This window comes from Olea europaea, unplaced genomic scaffold, assembly GCF_002742605.1.
Source record: "Olea europaea var. sylvestris unplaced genomic scaffold, O_europaea_v1 scaffold221, whole genome shotgun sequence".
NCBI classification, from domain to species: Eukaryota; Viridiplantae; Streptophyta; class Magnoliopsida; order Lamiales; family Oleaceae; genus Olea; species Olea europaea.
This window is the reverse complement of record NW_019240124.1, coordinates 504,130-524,395: the sequence shown is the minus strand read 5'-3', so window position 1 is coordinate 524,395 and position 20,266 is coordinate 504,130. Positions and strand designations below refer to the sequence as shown.

At 33.8% G+C, this 20,266-nt stretch overlaps 2 protein-coding genes across 9 annotated transcripts in view; both read right to left on the bottom strand.

The window, feature by feature from the left end:
* Positions 1 to 4,985: 4,985 nt before the first annotated feature.
* On the bottom strand, positions 4,986 to 6,546 carry LOC111380825. Its single transcript, XM_023004482.1, has 2 exons — positions 6,173 to 6,546; positions 4,986 to 5,431 (listed from the first exon to the last, which is right to left on the bottom strand). Exons 1-2 carry the CDS (start codon positions 6,408 to 6,410, stop codon positions 5,160 to 5,162), a joined length of 510 nt encoding a protein of 169 aa, XP_022860250.1. The 5' UTR covers positions 6,411 to 6,546; the 3' UTR covers positions 4,986 to 5,159.
* A 1,538-nt stretch (positions 6,547 to 8,084) lies between these two features.
* LOC111380807 (long chain acyl-CoA synthetase 9, chloroplastic-like) overlaps positions 8,085 to 20,266 on the bottom strand; it is a 14,486-nt gene continuing 2,304 nt past the window's right edge. For 4 of the 8 annotated variants that reach the window (XM_023004453.1, XM_023004458.1, XM_023004454.1 and 1 more), the window contains 11 exons: positions 15,948 to 16,444; positions 15,521 to 15,601; positions 14,236 to 14,505; positions 12,345 to 12,476; positions 11,758 to 11,931; positions 11,431 to 11,660; positions 10,287 to 10,404; positions 9,963 to 10,094; positions 9,591 to 9,725; positions 8,871 to 9,077; positions 8,085 to 8,422 (listed from right to left, as the gene is read on the bottom strand). In XM_023004453.1, coding sequence (XP_022860221.1) covers positions 8,255 to 8,422; positions 8,871 to 9,077; positions 9,591 to 9,725; positions 9,963 to 10,094; positions 10,287 to 10,404; positions 11,431 to 11,660; positions 11,758 to 11,931; positions 12,345 to 12,476; positions 14,236 to 14,505; positions 15,521 to 15,601; positions 15,948 to 16,394 — 2,094 coding nt within the window. In that variant the 5' untranslated portion in view covers positions 16,395 to 16,444 and the 3' untranslated portion in view covers positions 8,085 to 8,254. Of the gene's footprint in view, positions 8,423 to 8,870; positions 9,078 to 9,590; positions 9,726 to 9,962; positions 10,095 to 10,286; positions 10,405 to 11,430; positions 11,661 to 11,757; positions 11,932 to 12,344; positions 12,477 to 14,235; positions 14,506 to 15,520; positions 15,602 to 15,947; positions 16,476 to 20,266 lie in introns of all 8 variants that reach the window. The other 4 variants (XM_023004456.1, XM_023004459.1, XM_023004460.1 and 1 more) reach the window with 3 other exon arrangements.

Sequence of the window (20,266 nt, the reverse complement as noted above, 5' to 3'; positions counted from 1 at the left end):
ATCTTCCTTCGAGTGTTTGTCACAGAGCTTTCTAGATAGAGAGATGGGGAAGGGAAGGGGAGGAAATAAGATTTAGGGTTTGGGGAGAAGTGGGTGGGGATGTAACAAAATCTAATTATCAAAATTTTAATTAACTAATGTTTAAATATACTAATTAATAAAAAAAATCTGATTTTTGAAAGAGTAAACTTTGCCTATGATTTGTGAAATGGGATCTTTAAAGGTAGGCTTTTATATGATTTCCACTTTTTTTGTTATTAATTTCAAGGTCCACTTATGGTCCAGTTACTTTGGGTCTGATGAGGTCCGTTGGGCCTAGTTGTTACTCAGCAGCCCCTTTCTGTATCCAGGTTAGCGATGACAATGGAATGGCTCGACACTACGGAGATTAGTAAGACTGGGGATTGGGCAGAAAATAAAATATTCCAATTGCACCTCGTTTACTCGTTAAAAATATAAATGGGTAATTGCATATTTTGTAAAATATAATTTAATTTTTTCATTTTGGCGCAATACTATCCTAAATCACCTAAACGTTATGCAACACAACATTTTTGTTCTTTTACCATCCTCTTTAAATAAATAAAAAAATATCTAATTTAATCCATAACCCCAAATTTTTCAAAAACTGCAATGAATCCTAACTAAAAAATAATTAAACTAATTAAATAAAAGAAATAGAAAAACATATTTCATCTTCTTCTTCCACACCATCCATCTTCTTCTTCCTCATCTCTGTGTTGCATGGCGTTGTTTGTGATTGTTGGAAAAAATAAGTAAATGGCTCACTTTTGGCAAAATTTTTGATGGGACCCATTGATTCAATTTAAAAGATCAAAGTTGATCCGCGTTCTCCTCCGTGAGAGCATCAAAATCATATATTTATTTGCCAAAAATAAAAGCTTGGGTGAATGAGAAAGTAGAGCTCAAAGATGACTATTGAAAGATGATTTATGTAGGAAAAATGAGTTTGGTCCTACATAGGAAAAATATGAAAGCAAGAACCACTTTAAATATAATTATACATTGAAAATCTGTAATCATGTGTAGCATAGAGACTCTCTCCACGTGCGCATGCAGGGGGTACAAATCTCAGGCCGAAATTGCCTTCGAACCTTGAACTTGTGTGCAGGCGCAACCTGCGTACACGAATGTTGGACCGAACGAAACAAAAATTGGCCCCTTTGGAGAGCCTATATTTTGCAATTTTTTTCTTGCTTTCTCCACTGACTTTTGAGTTTCTGAAACTCCAGAAACTTATCTAACTCCAATAGTTAATGGACAAATTAAGTCTATATAATTACACTCAGTTTTCAGCAATTTTCTCAGATGAAAAAATCATTCTCTTCCCTCTCTGCACTGTTCGGATATCTGCATCTGTCCAATAGGGTCGTAGTTTCTTGCATACACATATCTGTCCAGTAAGGTCGTAGTGATATTGTTCAGACACTAAATCAATTCGTCGGAGTAATTTCTGTGGTGCTCAGATTCTACGGGTTTTATCATTGTATTTGGGAAACAAACGTTCGGATTAAACCATAAGCATTCACGGTGAGGGGACGAATCTGTTTTAAGAAAACTGTGCTCACACAGTCCTTGAGTTGTAAAGTTATTTATTTTTTACAATTCACATATTTGCGATTTATTCTTGTAGATTTATTTGAAATTTACTTGCAGTTTAATTTTATGCTTCGTAAATTTTTCAGTTCATTTTATTATGTGCTTCATATAATTTTAAAGTTTATTATAAGTATGTCGGAAATTTTTTTGAAGAAAATTAATTAATTTGATAACATTCGGTTTGGTAGTTTTCCAACCGGTATTTATTTAGATAATATATGCAAATTTAGTATTTTTACATTTTGGCGTATGTAAGTGCATATCCGGTATGTTAGTTTCATATACGGTATCTAACAAATATATGTAAAATCACTCATAGTATATGAAATGGAATAAAAACAGTTCGTGAAAACTTTGTGCAAATACGGTAAGCTTTCTGCAAACACGGTAGGCGGTAAACTGCAAATACGGTAAGTTGTCTGCAAATATGATAAACTGCAAATACAGTAAGCGACATATACGGTATATGCATATACGGTACGCTTAAAATTGTTACCTAAATTACATATACGGTATGTGATAATCTGGTTTCATTATCACCACAATATTCCAACAGTGACTACTTTAGCGTTTGATGGAGGAGTTCCAACTCATGGTTTCGACAAAGACACGTTGAATTCTTTGGATCGATGTTGCAGAAATGCACTGAACTCTTAAAACTCTCTCTTACAATGGAAAGTCAGGGATATGGTCCATAGGGAGCTGATGATCAGATCTAGGGCATTATCAAATGTGTGGCGATAATTCATTTATAAAAATAAAAATCTTTGTAGGTTTAATTGATAAAACTAGAAAAATCTAGAGGTGAATTGCATTTGCATACAAGGAATCTATGAAAGATGATGAATAGAAAGTGAACTAATTGAAATTTGACGTGTAAAATGTTTCATAGTAGCTGAACTTATAACTTTGTCACACTTTATTCACTAAACTTTAAAATGCTTTCCAGCGATTATTGAACATTAATATGTTGCAGTTCACCACTTACTCACTAACTATGTGTTCGTAAGTCACTAAACTTCAAAAAAATTTCATTGATAATTTAATTTTAGTATGTTGCACTCCACCATTTCACTTATCAATGTTTTATTAGTTATTGAACTTATAACTCCATCGCACTTTACTCACTGAACTTTAAAATGCTTTCAAATAAAAACTGAACTTAATAAAGTTTTCAAGTACGTATGATTTTTTATGAGATTCAACTTAGATCGAGGAAATAAAATAAAATAAATATTGACTGGATAATGAGACTCCAATCTAAGACGAGAATAGTGATAGTGGTCAAGAAGATATAATTTCTTTAATCGTCAAAAGCTATGCTCAAGAGGAAAAAAATGCTAGCTTCAAATTAACACAAATCTTAAGATTGTAATCTTCCTTTAAGTTGAGAAAATAAAATAGAGAAATTATTTATTTATTTCGATTCACATCGTGGACCCCAAATAAAGAAATAAAAAATTATATCTCAATTAGGCAATGAACTTTCGATTTAGAGTTGTCACAAGGTAATTCAAAATTAAAGAAGGATGCCTTCTTCATGTATGATATTTTATGTATCAAAGAGTTGTGGTTGTCGTGCGACAGTAATGATGAGATGCTGGTGGACATGTGGTGGTGCTAAAAATTGTGACTATACCTCTGACTCTCGATTGTGACTTGTGACTCGCAATTGGATGTGTGACTTGAAAATTGTAACTCACAATGGACTGAGTTGTGACCGAAAAATTAACCGTGACCAATTAATTCAATAATTTTGAATGAGTAAATGAATTGTGAACAATAAAAGTTTTAAATATGTGATCGATGAATAATCTGTGACCTGTAAAATGTTTGGATTCGTGATCGAAAAATATTCAGTGACCTGTAAAATTTTTGATCTGTGACCGAGAAATAAGTTACGACTAATAATTTTATAAGTTGTGATTAAAAATTAATCTGATATGTGACCGATGAATAATCTGTAACTTCTAAAATTTTTGGACTCGTGATCAAAAAATATTTTGTGACCTATAAAATTTTTGATCTGTGATCAAGAAATAAGTTACGACCAATAATTTGATAAGCTGTGATTAAAAATTAATTCGTGACTAATTAATTAGATAACTGTGCCAAAAAAATGTGACCTAAATATATTAAATTAATTAAATCATAAATAAATTTTAATAAAAATCTAATTTTTGAATTGTGAAACTTGTTTTCTTAATTTTGAAATTTACCATACTTTATCTCTCACTTATGAAATTTTTCCAAAATTTAATACTTTGGTTAGGTAACACTCAATCAAGGAAGAAGAAAACTTGTCCATTGTACTAACGGGCAAGTTTATTTAAGAGGACCAAATCATACTAAAAAAAAAAAACTAAAACTAAAATATGACATTTAACTGTTTAATCATATTCAGTATTATATAATAGACGGGCCATAAAAACTTCTAGGATACTATTGAGATAAGTAAACAAAGGGCACCAATGAGTTCCTTGCACATGCATGCCAGTGTGCACCTATGGAGATAAAAAGCAACTTCTATGATTAAAAATCTTTGCACTTGAAACATACTCCAAATTATTTTGGGGACAACAGCATGTTTTATCATTTTATGCCAATTGAATTCTTTTGGAGAAAAAGCAAATTCTTTTCCCTTCAAGACAACTAGTGGACAAGATCTACCAGAATATGAATGGCCCTTCTGCCTCCTTTGTTTCCTTAGAGTGGAGCATCAATTCATGTCCATTTTCTTGCAAAAGTGCCTATACATTTTATGTTTTGGAAATTATTTAAGAAAAAAGAAAGAAATTAAAATTTTATTTATAATACTGTTTAGCAGAGTGTTTTAATTCGTACGAAATACGTCCTTGAAGTTTTAAAAGTTCATGTTTTAAGATAAAGTATTCTCGTATTTTTAACTCGCTTGATGGATACTCCCATTCTACTTATTGAATATCTAAAATATCTCTGCATCATTAAAACTTCAACTTCCGATCTCTTACGGAAGTTAGCTTCAATCATACAAAAACATAATATATTTTTGACTAAACTACAGATCTTGTCCCCAATGTTTGCCCTTTGTTGCACTTTATCCCAACTCTTTTTTGTTATATTTTTAACTTCAACTTTCCATTAATTATCATATTGTCCTCACCCATAAATCTGATCATGGCCATATATATGAGGCGGGCGTGACATTTTTAACTAGGGTAAAAATGTAAACACACTTAATTGTACATGTCTTCTCCTTCCTTATCTGATTAGATTTTAAACGACCAAATATCATCGTAGCTTAAGAGTAGTATTAAGAAATAAAAATTGAAATTTCAAAATAAAGCACTCACATTCACACCTAACCATATCCCGCTTCTCTGAAGAATTTGAATTGACCGACATGGTCGACCCAAAACCCATTTTAACTATACAATCTTATTTTATATACTTTCATCAATTTGCATTTTCATTAAGCCATTGCTCCTACAAACAAAATATTGTGGGAGTATTGGATAAAAAGCTCAAAACTCTCTTTTTCTTTTTGTGTACATAACCCTTTATTCTTCAGCCCTCTTTCTCAATGACCTTATCCATCCATATCTAACCTTTGACCTGTCTAGTTTTGTGCCCACGTGGCACACATTTCCTTTGCTGGACCTCTTCCATTTGATGAGCTGGAATAAGTTGCCAATCCGTTTTTGCCACCTCAGTGCTGTGCGTGGTTTCGATTGCTCTATAGCTACACTGTTTATCTTGTTATTAGGCTTACTCCATTTTTTGTTCCAAGACATTTCACCATTGTCTTCAAACTTGATTGATATGAAAGAGTCTGCAATTTGTCACAATTTTTGACATAGATTGTAAAATCTTGAAAAAAAAAAGAAAAAAAAAAAGGAAAAAAAAAACTGATAAACTAGGTTAATATAGGAATAGTTACATCATAAAAAACAACCCTAGATCTTAATAAATTTAGGGTCGATTTGGTGAAATCTATTTTGTAATTTGCTTAAGATCCAATTCTATATTTGACACATCAAAGGCAATAATGAGAAAAGGAATGAAGCCTTAAAATGAAGGCAAAAATAAATTCATGATTCCACTTGCACACTATTACATAAAAACTAAAGAGTTGAAATCAACTTTCTCGAATTTATTGTACTCTAATATATTTTTGACATATCGACGCATCACTTCTTTTTAAAAATTTGGAAGATGTCATAACGTAATGCGTTGAGGTATCAAAATTGTATTGACATCTTCTTACTTGCTAACCCTAAGAAACGTGCAGATTTGTTAAAAAATGTACCGGGACGGCATGTATGTTGTAATATTTATGTATAGAAATTATCTTAGTGGAGTATAACAAGTCGAATATCTTAAAGCTTTAGATGAGGTGGATTAACAACGAATTTCCAATTTCCAATTTATTTTTTTTATTCATTTCTTTATGTACTACTACTGGTGATCTTTTCTTTATGTATCAAATTCAAAACCAATATAAAGATAAGATCTAAAAACGAAAAAATAAAAATAAACACACACACACACAGAGGAAGTGAAGAACACTAACCTTCTTGACTGCCAGATGAACTGCCACAATTACCCTCAGATTTTTGTTGTCCAATATCAAGGCGATTAAGAAGATTGCTTAGAGCAAAAAGCTTTGGCAGGGGTATTTGAGTCTTTTTGTGACTGTAAGTTCTGTGAAGATAGCCCTTTTTGGAAGCTAAAATTTGAAGCCTTTCATTCAAGCACAAGGCACATACACCTACAACTTCCTCTTTGGGATGAAAATAGCAGAATCCCATGTGGTTGAATTTATTTATTTTTTCTTTTTTCTTTTTTTTTTTTGGGTTGGGTGGTAGGTGGGTTTTGGGGTGGGGGTGAAGGTGGAGGGTCAAGAAGAAACTAACAAGAGAAAATTGAAGTGAGAAGAGGTGAAGAGATATGTAGGTATGGTGGTGTACTTTAGGCAACGAACTTTAAGTGCTTTGAAAAGAACAGTCTGCCTTTTCATAGTGATGTATAATCTAAGCCCCTATTGGTAGAAAGTTTTAATTTTAATTTTAATTTTAATCTAAATCAAAATTAACAATTAATTTTAATCACATTTGATGGGACCCATAATTTTTTAATCATATATTTCGCCAACTTTTATCAGAATTCACTAAAAATTTTATTTTAATCCTTGACAGTCAAGGTAGAGACCATGTTAATTTGTTTCCATCCTAGTTACTTGATAGGGCATGTCAACACGAGGCAGACATTTTTGTGGAGTGACAAGGCTCAGGTGGCTAGTCGCATTTTCTAGATATGTTGGGTATGTGCCTCGAGTCATGCAGACCATTTAATTTATGTTTTTCATTTCAAGAAAATATAGTAAAAATCAAGTGGCTCAAAAGCCTCGTCTTCATTTCTCGACATGCGGATGAATGCACGCAGTCGTGAAATGTCAAAAAACAAGAAAATAGTTGCTCGGATGACCCGGCAAGGGCCGGACCAGCCTCATAATGCTGGGTGCAAACTACAATATGAGTCGAACCGTTTAACACCTCTATTCTCCTTTTATCTTATGCTGACTGAATCATTCCATTGTTATTTGACCAGCTAGCTGACCCAAACGGACCGTTTCCTTGCAATTGACCCGCTACTTCCTTTCCCCTTTGATTCTATGACTTTAGGACCCAATCTTCTAAAGCAAAAAGAAAAACTCTTTATTAAAATATAAAGTCTCAACACACTTTTATCTAGAGATTGGATGCATACCTACATATCAAAGTTACAATTTTGTAGCCTTAGAAAAAATAAGAAGCAACATTTTTGGATAGTATTATACTTTAATAATGGGTTTAATACATTGGTCAAGATTCAGTAAACAACATAAAAATATATGTTATCACTACATTTGATGTATCGATTAAATCTATTGAGAGATCAAATGAAATCAAATCTTCTAACTAAAATACAATTTCGATTTTTTATTCTTTTTTCACCTTCTTTTCCGTTCTATTTTGAAAGTACCGTACATATATTTTATTAGTTCATAAATAAGTACTTTTAAAAAGTCGCATAAATTTAACCAACCTCAAGCATTCAAACCCCAATTAAAATATGATAATTATGCTTGACAAGGCTCTATTTGTTGAAAATCCTCGTGCTCCCCCACATACAACAGGCCATGGGTGAGATCAAACATGTTTCCCCCTCACACAAACCCGCATCTTCCATGGTTGTTGGGCCTGCAATTTGTTGATAACTTGGGCTCTAATAACAGTGTTGAATAGTATTGGACCTTCTCAATTTCAAAAGCTAACTCAAGAGATAAGACTTTCCCTCACACTTATAAACTGACCATTAGCCCCTTTCACAATCTATGTGGAACAACCACAACATTAATATTCACATGCTTTCTCACATGCATGCTAGATTCTCAAGAATGAGAATGAAACTTGAACTCAAAAACAAAAGTAACGCCTAGAAAATGAAGAAACAAAACAGCCCAAGAATTAATGAATAAACAGAAGCTGCAGAAACAAAATTTAAGTCAAGTATAGATGTGCAATTCTCGGTTATTGAAATTAAAAACAAAAATAACTCATCGGAAATTCAAGATTTCTGCACACACTGCAACAAAGGGTAATTTTTTCATCTATCATGACGAATATAGCATGGCAAGTTCATCAGAGAAGGTTTTCCTAACAACCTCTCTCTTGATCTTGAGAGCTGCAGTGACAAGCCCAGATTCAGGAGTCCAAGCTTCTGAAAGCAGTTTGATCTTTGCAGGAATCTCAAACTTCTCCAGTCGAGCACCCTTCGCGGCCTGTAAAACGTAAAATGAAATAAAGCATTTACTCGACCTGTGAAATCAAAAAAAATAATAAAATAAAAAAAAGTTTAGACGAATAAGAGGAGCATGTTTAGCAAAATAATTGAAGATGGTCAAACATCTTCTTATCCATACATTTTTTAGGACCCACAACTTTTTACCCAATTATTATCAACATTTCATAGGACTCACAACTTATAAGCACTTAAAAGTACTACCAAACAAACACTTTGTTTCTCATTTTCAATGACATCATAGGGAATTCATTCATAGTGGAGCTTGCAATCTCTTGTAATAATATTTTTCACAAAAACGACAAAATTATGTTAGCTACTAACCCAACAATGATATTGTACGTGCAAGCTTAATTCTTTAATAAGAGAAATCCCTCAACACCATATTTTCAACCTAGGTAAAGTCAATTAATAATCAAGATAAGTACCTTAACTAACGAAGAGTAGACTTCCTTGACAGTTTCTTCTTTCTGGCACAAGTCTGAAGAATCAGAATATTCGATTCCATTGTTTGAAGCCCATGCTTCTACAGAAGCCTGAGCTACTACCACTAAGGCCACACAGTAATTATGAAATGAATCAGCATGCAACATGATACTGTTGACATATGGGCTGATAATTAGAGCAGCCTCAACCTGTATAGAAAAAACCAATTATATCCGAGAAAATTCTGATACTAATAGTATACTTTAGGCACCACATTTTTGTTCCAAGTAAGTCTCTGAACTTTATTTTAGTTGTAGTTAAGGCATTCTGCCTACAGAATTAACAGAAATGATGACATGGCATGAAAGTTTGTGAGCACATAATTTTATCATCCAACCAGGCAAAAATGCATGTTGTTGAACAAGCTGTAATTTAAAATGAGCTTTTTTATAATAAAATAAAAACAAATTAGAGGGGGAAAAATGGAAAAGTCCCACAAGACACAATTTTAGTAAGTTTGGACAACAAAAATCATGCAGAAACTGAATTTTCCATGCCACGTAAGCATGTTCGTTAGTTCAATAAGATAGAGTACTTAAACCGAAACGAAAAATAATGTTCAACTACGGTGACAAAAGTTAAACGGGGGTATTAGTGGGTGAACTACAATGTATTTAACTTGTCCTAAACATACAAACTGCAAGTGTACATAAAATCTGTACCTTTCCCAGAGAAACATATTCTCCATGCTGAAGCTTAATGATGTCTTTCTTACGATCAATAATCTCAAGGCAACCATCATCATGGAATCGTCCCACGTCACCCGTATGGAACCACCTCATTCCTTTCTCATCAACCTTTGCTTCAAAAGATAAACATGGTAAGCTTTAAAATAAGTAAAAGCTACTTTTATTTTCCAAACATATTTGGATAAGTTTACTTTCACTATCAAAATAAGTAACTTGATTATTTCCAATTTTAAAAAATAAAAAAGTTACTTATTTACTACCAAGAAAACTTATGAAGCGCAGCCAAACATGCTCTTTGTCAGTGTAAGATGCAAAAATGCAAGCACAAAATTTCAAATTATTTACCGTGTACACTTCCTTTGTTTTCTCCTCATTTTTGAAATATCCAAGAGTAACATTTGGTCCACCAATAACTATTTCTCCACGTGGCATAGGAGAATCGCTAATTAAATATCCACCCTCAGGCCAATCTACCAACTGAAATTTAGAGATAATTTATACATAAAACATTTCATTATTTGTCTGGCTATTTAAAAGTAAAGAATTAACATTAGCAATCCGATACTCCAGCACAAAAATTATTTATCTTTCATACAAGACGAAAAAATTATGCCTACTGGAAACACATGAATGAAATTTTGAAGTGAAATGCAACTGCATACATTTTACCTTGATGAATGAGCAAGGTAACGGAGGGCCAACTCGACCAACAGAAGTATCATCGTACTCACTAAATGTTCCACCAGCACAGGTTTCAGTAAGACCATATCCTTGTCCTATTGGAACACTGAGAACAATGAACAATGAAAGATTACAATGAAAGGCATAGCACAAGGCGGGAAAAAAATAAGAACCTCCTGTATAGAGAATCACAGTAGGGTGTAAAACTGTAGTGTAGGGCAGTATTTCTACGGCATAGAAAAGGTACCGTTCTGTGAAAGGAAAGGCATTTTTAGATGCTTCACTTTAGCTCAAATTCAAAAGGCAGGTTTAGTACACAATATTTGACATGATTGAACAGTATAATGAACAAGAAGGTTACAATGAGAGGCATAGCACAAGGCGGGAAAATTTAAGAACCTCCTGTATAGAGAATCACAGTAGGGTGTAAAATTGCAATGTAGCGCAATATTTCTACGGCATAGAAAAGGTAATGTTCTGTGTTTCAATGGTTCAGTCATGGAAAGGAAAAGGAAAGGCTCTTTAGAAGCTACACTTTAGCTCAAATTTAAAGGGCATGTTTAGTACACAATATTTGACATGATTGGATAGTATAATGAACAAGATTTTAACTTTTTTTTTTGCCTTCCATGATATTGTCCAATCCTATCCAATCGTCGCACCAAATGTGACAAAAAAAATTTAGCAATATTGATAAGACATTTACACACAAAATCTGTAATTGTTATAACTTAAAAGTGATAATTTATTTTAAAATATACAGATTCCAAGAAAATAGAAAGGTTGTTTCAGCCAGCAGTGCTGAGAGATATGATATATTGAGCACAGAGATTTTGACTCAATTGTTAACTCATTTGGAGAGACACAATCATATATACTATTTCGAAAATCTATATTTTGCTTAATGTTATATTCTGAAAATTCTTTTGTTGAAGATATGGAATTTTAATTTAAGCTATTTGCTTTATTGCTCTATCCAAAGCCACTTGAATGAATGAATGTGAATGTGAATGTGTGTGTGTGTGTGTGTGTGTGTGTGTGAGAGAGAGAGAGAGAGACAGAGAGAGAGTAAAAGTCATGTAATTAGAAATAACAAAATTCAGAGAATATGCTATGATTGGTTTTATTATACCCAAGACATATATTGATGAATCGTTGAGTGTCACCAGAAAGCGGAGCGCCTCCAGATAGTATGAAACGAATACGACCACCCAAAATTGCTTGGATTTTTCTAAACACAAGAAAGTTCCATAGAAGCCTCTCTATCCCCCATGCTCCAAACCAACTTCCATTTATTGCAGACAGTCGACGAGAATATGCCAAATCAAACAATGTTCTTGCTATTCTTCCAGTAGAATCTACCTGAAGTTTTGAGTGTAGTTTTAATATGTATACGAGATCACTGTAAAATGTACTCCCTAGGAAACAAAAGTATATGGCATGTGTGTAGATTTAAGACCTTTTTGCGTACACCATCTCGAACACGATCAAGGATTGCCGGAACAGCTGCCATCAGAGTGGGCCTTAACATCGAGGCATCACCTTTTGTTCCCCTTTTAATCTTATTGGAAGTATCGGTAAGAGTCAAGGGAGATCCATATCCTATGGAACATCCAATGGCTGCTATTAAATTCTGTAGAGAAAACATAGTCTATGAAAATCTTTGGACAAGGGGTGAGCGATTCATTAGTGTTCAAGTCCAAATGCTCTCAAAAGAAATTTGGAGACCTTAACAAAATGTTTGGCTAAGCTTAAAAAATAGTAATATTGAATTTCTAATAACTTTTTGCTTCCAAACATGCTTGGATATGTTACTTTCTTTCATACTTTGGAGTAAAAAAACTTAATTATTCTGAAAGCCACTCTTACTTAACTATAAAAATAAGTAACTTATTCTATCTTTAACTAATCCAAAAACTATTCCTTTAAAACTGACTTTTTTTACTTATAAGATTTACTTAAACATGGACTTTTTAAGCTAAGAAAGGTGCTCTTTTTAAGCTAAGAAACGTGCTCTTCGTTCTGCACTATGAGTAGATACCATACCTCAGCTGCTAGTTCAAGAATGTGAGCAAGTGGAAGGTATGCTAAATAAACATCCTCGCTTCCGAGCCCGGGAACAATTGTCATAACAGCAGATCCCGTGGCTAAAACATTTCGATGTGTCATCATAACACCCTGAATGAGCCTCAGAAAGAGAAGTTTGTAACTCTAGTTATGCCAAAATTACTTGAAATAAACACAAAAATAGTGAGTTATGGTCTCGCCAAACTTAATAAAAGTAAAGAAAGACAAACACTGAATTTGAAATATCTGACAATCCAGTTCAAGCAGAATGATGTTATAAATTGAGCTACAATGTTATTCTGATTAGTCTCCTAATTCTGATTAGTCTCCTAAATATTCATTGTTCGCTTTAGTTTCAGTTTTTAGAGATTTCCAGAACCATTACCACCTAAAAACAATGGGAAATCATCCGCTGCAGCCTATGATTAAAGAAATGATAAGGGGGGCAGACAGGGCCTCACACCCTAATCATTAAATCTTTTACCATCATTGAAAGACTTTATGCAAGACAAACATACCACAGTAAAATCTTCTTGTCCAGTCTCAAACACCATGATTTTTTCTGTTTTTTGTGGTGGATGATGTGAAAAGAGTACGAAATAAAAATTTCAAGGGGAGGTACCAACTGCAAAGATAAAAAATTCCTCGTGGCTTCTTTATTTTGAAAAGAAAGGTACATAGAACATGTTACCAAAATGTTCATGGCCCATATATCATCCCTAGCCATGATTCTCAAGAAGCTTGCAGAAAAAAAAACTTACTTCAAACTCTTTAGGTGTATAGTAGAGGACCTGGAGGTGAACAGGACAAAAAGATCTATTTCTTATGGAGAGGTGTTTTAAGAATCTTTTTGAGAATTACGATGTCTATTTCCTCAACAAACATTAGAGTCTCAACCTAATCATAGTCGAAAAGTCATGTAGAAGCAGATAAATCTCTAACTTCATGTAAAAGAAAGTAAGGCAATACCAGCGCGTTTTTCCTTCCAATACTTTTTTTATTTTCCTTCTGATAATCGTATTATTTTGCATCATACTCCGCAAACATTGCAACTGTCTATCGACAACAAAAGTAATCTGGTTCATTTATAAATTGATTTATAAATTATTTATAAATGGTCAAACTTTATTTTCAACCACACATTCCAATGTACCCACAAATATTATATATATCCACCACTTATTTCTATATATATTAATCCATTTATAAATTCTTCCCAAACGAAGGCTAATTTTCAAGCTTAACTTTGATGACTGTTCAGTCAAGTCCGTCCCAAGTATCCACAGAACCAAAAACTACAGAAACTTTTTCACCGAGAGTATTCAACCACTCAAGTAATGCATACGCTGAATTATTTAAATTGGGCTGATGTAATAGAAATCCTTTCAAAAATAAAAGCACGAATTTTCCACTACATAACAGAGAAAAGTAATAGGACACAAGATTCAAAGTTTAGCAACCACAGAGTCTACCTGCACTGCTAAAAAATGGAGACATAAAAAGTTGATTTACGCATTTGACAATTGGGAGAGACATGTCTTAAGTCTTCGAAGGAGAAAATACATATACCGTCTCCACCTCTCATGCTTCATTATGGAAGAAGATCTTATCAGCATCTTCAAATTGATAAAAATGACAAAATTGTGTTCGCTTGTAGCATTTTTCAAAGTTCAATAATATATTAATTATGTCAATGCTTAAGGCTTTACCAGTTTCACCTAAATGTATAAGATACTGAATCAATGTATTTTATCTCAATGCAGCCATTAGAAAAAGTTACTATGCAGTGCATACCACACAAAAGCATTACATAAACCGAACAACATCTTGAATTAAAATTTATTTAGCTCAATAAGTAAATTATACAAACCTTTGGCAAGCCAGTACTTCCACTTGTGTACATTATCACAGCAACATCAGCTGCAAGAGGTAAATCAGGGTCGACTGGATTTTCCTGGCCAAGCCTCTCTACATTAGAAAATGAAGAGATTGTCCAGCTGTAGCTCCCTGAAAATAATGAAGTATCTGACTGGAATTCTTCATCCATGCAAATTATATGCTTTACAGTGTCAAGCTGTCCACTTATGTTTGCTAGTTTCTTCAGTTCTTTGTACCCACAAATTACAGTTGTAACCTCTGTCTGAAGATCAGCATGAAATTTGTAGTGCGAACATGACACAACAAGAAATTAAACAGGGAATGGTTTGAGTATAAAAAGATTATAAACAGATAAATGCATTGTATATGATCCTGAAGTTTTCTTACAACAAGAGCCATAAGCTTATCAAAAGTAAAGCACGAGCACACCTACAAGCATACAGATTTGTCCTTCTACAAAATTAATTAGCAAGGTGAACAATGAGGTGAACATCAGTCCATGGATGTAAATAAGCAGCACTTATAAGAAGCCCAGTCTCTGAAATTATGCTCCAACATCATCACATATAGACCACCATTTAGGTTGAATAGACTGCATTCTCCAATCCCATCTCTGATTCGTTTGAAATCTGACATGAAAAGTTCCATACAAGATTGATGCATCCACATGCCATCATTTTTTTTCTACGTTTTTATTTGTAATCTTCTTTTCCAATCCTTAATAGGGTTTTAGTCATGATGGGCCAAACTATTCACCAAAGATTGCATACCCTTCCCCCATTTTCTTCCAATCATCATAAAAACAATGCACATCCACAATGGGTAATGCATCAACATCCATCATATCTCTAAAGCATCATTTCAGGATTGTAGAGTGTGAGCTAGACTTCGGTAAATAACCTTGGATCGCCATAGTTGGGTGCTAGAAAATGTAACTTTTCACTTCAGGTAATAGGATGGTAGCTTTGTCAATGATTTTATGTGTCTTTGTCCTCACAGTCAATGCCTAGTTAGACAAACTCTGACAATGATTTAAGCATACAAGTTCTGGCAACTAAATCTTGCTTCAAGTAATAATTTTCTCACACAATAGCTTGCACAAGATATGGGTTAGACAAAAGAAATGCACATTGGTTTGTCATTTTGTTTGTACATATTCATGCTTCTCTGCGTCTCAGAATGTTCTCTTCTAGTGTAGGACACACACACACACACACACACAGAGTGAGAGTGAGAGTGAGAGTGAGAGTGAGAGTGAGAGTGAGAGTGAGAGAGACCTCATTAAATGAATGACACAAAGCCTCTTCACCCAGAGATGCATATATGGTCACAACGGTCACATTACGCCTGAAACAGCCCTGATACAAGAAAACCATAATTATCATATATCATTTCTTTAGGCATTGTTAATGGATAAAGAAATTTTATCATTTACTGCACTTACGAAGTATTGCCTGGTGAATTAATTGAAGGATCTACATGAAAGAATAGTGTAAAATAAATTTTAACTGTCAAATAGCCATTGCTTACTTCACCTTTTCTTTTGTGAAGTATAAATGTAAATTGTGCCATGGATTTGGTAGTTCGAAATTGTTTTCAACTGTCAAAACAAAGTAACCTATAGGATGTTGGGATAAGGATAAGGAAAAAGGTTTTGCCTTTTAGGGAAATAAAAATAAATTTTGCTTAAATGGCATGCAATACCTGCAGTGCAATAAACCATTCTTCACGTGTATCGGCAAAGATTGCTGCACGTTCTCCCCTTTGATGCCCTAGTTGTACTAAACCAGAAGCAAAGTTGCACACTGATTCGAAAACTTGGCCATAGCTTAGCCACTCGTAATCACCTAAATGGAGCTTCTCGAAATACCTTCCATCTCCAGATGTTTCCATCTCTCTAGAAATTAATTTTCGAGTCCCAAGTAACTTCTTATTAGAATGTTTATTGCATGAATACTCGAAAAGCTCCGCTAGAGTCGTGACACCGTCCCATGCTGTTTCCACAGGGGAAATAAATCGATGGTTCCGGATTGCATAACCAGATTCCCCACCAACATTGACTGGCAGACCACGTTTTTTTCCCTTCTTTGTATTCCGAATAAGAAGCGTAAACACAAGTGGAATGAGAACACCAACGTAATAAGGACCCATTTCTTCAAACACTGTCAGACCCTTCAATGCAAACAACTCCACGTTGATCACTGAAACAAATAACTGCGCATTTAATGATGCCTATTGGTCAAAGATCACCAAAAATGTAAGAATATCAAATTGAAAACTGTTATCAAGAAATGATATGGGATGCAGTAGTAGCTACAAACGTTAAATATTGACAATGTTGAATTACCTCATCTAAGAGCTCAAAATGTTATGCAAGGGACAAATGTATTTACAAAGATTTTGTCACGTGTAGCCAGATCCATTTTTAAATCAAAGTGACATGCGCACAATTTTATAGGAGATGACAAGACTTGGTACAAGGAATGTGATAATAGCATATCCAATCTACTCGTCTAAGAGTTTAAGTTGTTAGAGATGGGATATTTATAGAAATTTTGTCTTCAACAGCAAACACATACTCAGAGGCTCAGTGTAAAAAAGAAACTCAGATTAGTCAAGAAAGAAAGATAACAAGACGTGCATTTTATCAAAACAAATATTCCAGAGATTCAAAGTCTATTACTTAAAAGTAAAGCATACACGTCAACAAGCATGCTTCTAAACCAAATAAATTAAAAAGAAAAAACACCCACAACACAAAATGGAAGGAAAAAAAATTCCCAAAATTAAGAAAAACAAGAGACTTTCTACTATCTGAGCAAAAACCAAATTAAATTAATCAAAACCCCCAAGGGCTGGCCCTAATATTTTGGGGACCTTATGCCAACCTTAAATTCGGGGCCCCAATGAAAAAAAATCATCGCATTCTTACTTGAGCCTTCCTATAAAGAGTTTTAATATAATTATAAAGAATTTAATAGAGACAACTAAATACAAAAATTTGAAGAGGAAAATAACAAAATGTCAAAATTTAATATGCAATACAAATTATAAGTGAAGTTTGACATATAGGATTATAATGCAATGACAAAAGGGTCTGTTCGTTTCTTTTATCATTTTCTCACTGCAACTATTTAAAACAAAATTGAATATGTATTTGAGTGATTTATGTATAAAATTGGAGAGTGTTGACTGCGAGAGATAGTACAACAAAATAATGAAAATGACGATAAAATACAAATGAGCTTCTAATTTTATATTAATTCATACTAAATTAACTTACAAATAAAAAGTATGAACTCAAGTAAAGAATTATTAAATTCGAAATACCTTTAATAAGCATCTAAAAAGGCTATTATCATGAGATTAAAGCAAAACACTAATAACAACATCTTAAAAACTCTGTAGTAAATGTTTTTGAAGATAAAGAAGAAATTGAAAAACCTGTAAACTTGTAATAATCGCAGGGATACCAGACCAATATGTTAAATTGAATCTTCAAAATTTTAATTCAACACGAGATAATTTATTTCTTGTTGGGTTGAAAAAAATTATGGTGGATTATTGTCAGGGCCGGTCCTGGGCTGAGGCGAGTGAGGCCCGCGCCTCAGGCCCAGGACCATAGGGGGCCTCGTTTTGGTCCAATTATTATTTTTTTTCTCTCTTAAAAACAGCCGGCCCAAAGAACCAAAACCAATTATCCAACGAGCCCACGATCCATTTACCTTTCAAATTATTTATCCAACCCAATTTACATATCTAATATCCACTATCCAACCCAATTAACCAAAAATTCCCAAAATTCAATTCAATCAAAAACTCCCAAAATTCCCAAAATCAAAAATTCCCCAAAATCTGCTCGACGCCCAGCCTCTGCTGTAGCTCTGCTCGTCACTCAACAGTCCCCACTCCAGTCCAGTAGTCGTCGGCTCGTCGCCACTCGCCTGTCGTCTAGCAGAGGCGGCCACGGTCTCTACTTCATCATCTTCCCAACCATTTCGTTCCTAACTTCAAGAAACGGTAAAACATGAAGAGACCCAAAAAAATAGAAAAGATTCCTTCTTTCTTTGTTCAAAAATGATTTTGTTTTCTGTCAAATGGGGTCAATAAAGAATGAGTTTAAAGTTAGTGAGAGAAAGAAACATGCATAGAAATAATATGTTGTTGTGTTTCTGGGTTTTAATTTTGCAAGATACAGATAATAATTCACATCACACATTCACACCTATATATATCATATATGCAGAGAAAGAAGGAAAAAGATTGAAGAGAGGAAGTGATGGTGAAGTCACCTATGGTGGGGCGAAATGGGGTTTTGCATTTAACGTTTTATGAACTGTGTTGCAAACTTGCAATTCGCAAATGAAACGGCCTAAAAAGTAGGTAGTTGACTTGACTTACGAGTATTTATTGTCAATGGAAATCTAGATTAATGTGAGTTGAGGGGTTTGGTCCGTTTGGACAACTTTCATTGTTTTAAACTCGTTTTTGAACAAGATTCGAACCTGGTGATAAAAAAATTCAGAATATCGTTGAAATCAGATTTTTTTCCCCCAATCTTAGAGTCCGATTTCGACGATATTGTTTTACCTTCCCTTTAGATTCGAGATATCATTTGGACTTGATCAGATTGAGATCCCGTCTAGCCCCATTAAATTAAATTTCATTTTTCACTCTCATATTTTTAGTCACACAATCTTTTCATAAAATGATATCACACAGTTAAATTGCTCACATAATGTAAACTATAAAGCTAAAATAACACTTTTGTGAAATGTGAATACACTATCAATCCGGTCTTCAAAATGCATATAGTTTAAAGTTGTAAAATGCATCCTGGATGAATTCATAGAAGACTTAGAAGACTAAAATGCAATGTTTACCACATTGAAAATCTTATTTAAGAAGCCAATTTTGTGTTTATGCAAGCCGTTAGGCCCGTTACTTATATTTGTGTTCTTGTTGGGCCCGTTACTTATATTTTTATATAAATTTTTGTTTTAGGCTTGTGAGTTGTGACGAGATCATACTCAACGGTGTAATTTTACAATTATCGTCAAAATTTCACTTCTCAGGTAAGCAATGGCTTGCCCTACCTTGTTATTAAAGAGATTGAAAATGTTTGAAGCCTTGTCGGCTTATATAATTGCAGCCTGGTCGGCTTATATGATTGGTTATTGTGGGATGAACAATTGCACAGGCGCACATAGTAATTGTATTGAAAATTGTAATTGTGTGATGATTGAGATATTTTGTAATTATTTTTTAGGTTAATCATTGGACATTAGATACAGACTCATATACTATGCCTCCTAAATATGAGTCTGGTGCTCAAAAGAGGAAAAGGAAACGGAATGAAATTGCATTGATTCAAAGTCAAGTAGGGGATATTAACAAGTACTTCAAAAGCAACAATGTGAATGCGTTGAATGAGGATGAAATAGAGATTCAACCTGCTCATGTTAATGAAGTAGATAGTGCGGATGAAGAAGTGAGTCAACCTGACTATGTTAATGAAGTAGATGATAAAGAAGAAGAAGTGATGAAACCCGTCTCTAATAATGAAGAAGATGATAAGGAAGAAGAGGGTTCCTTTTCTTTAAATTTGGATGATCCCGGGAATTGGAAAATCATTGATCAGAAAACAAGAGATTACTTAGTTGAAAGGGGTCCAAAAAGAGTTGATAACATCTCATTTCCAAAAGATTGTACAAATAGACATTTCGATTCTTCACAATATAAGCGACTGCTACGAAATGGGCAAACAATTGATAGAAGATGGCTAGTATATTCAATATCTATGGACAGGATCTTCTGCTTTTGTTGCAAGTTATTTAAAACACCCAAAAATGTGACCAAAGTTGGCCAACTAGGTAATGATGGATTCAAAGATTGGCATAATTTGCATCGGTCTATTAAAAGTCATGAAGGAAATGAAGACCATTTATGTTGCATGACTGACTGGATTGAATTGGAAAATAGGCTTCGAACAAAAACTACAATTGATAAAAGCGTTGAATTGT

What these genes read in the sequence shown, in the direction of transcription:
- LOC111380825 (XM_023004482.1), bottom strand. Translation starts at nt 6,410, where the DNA reads ATGGGATTCTGCTATTTTCATCCCAAAGAGGAAGTTGTAGGTGTATGT. An exon ending in TTCATCTGGCAGTCAAGAAG is followed by an intron (nt 5,432 to 6,172) that starts GTTAGTGTTCTT and finishes GACAAATTGCAG; the next exon opens with ACTCTTTCATATCAATCAAG.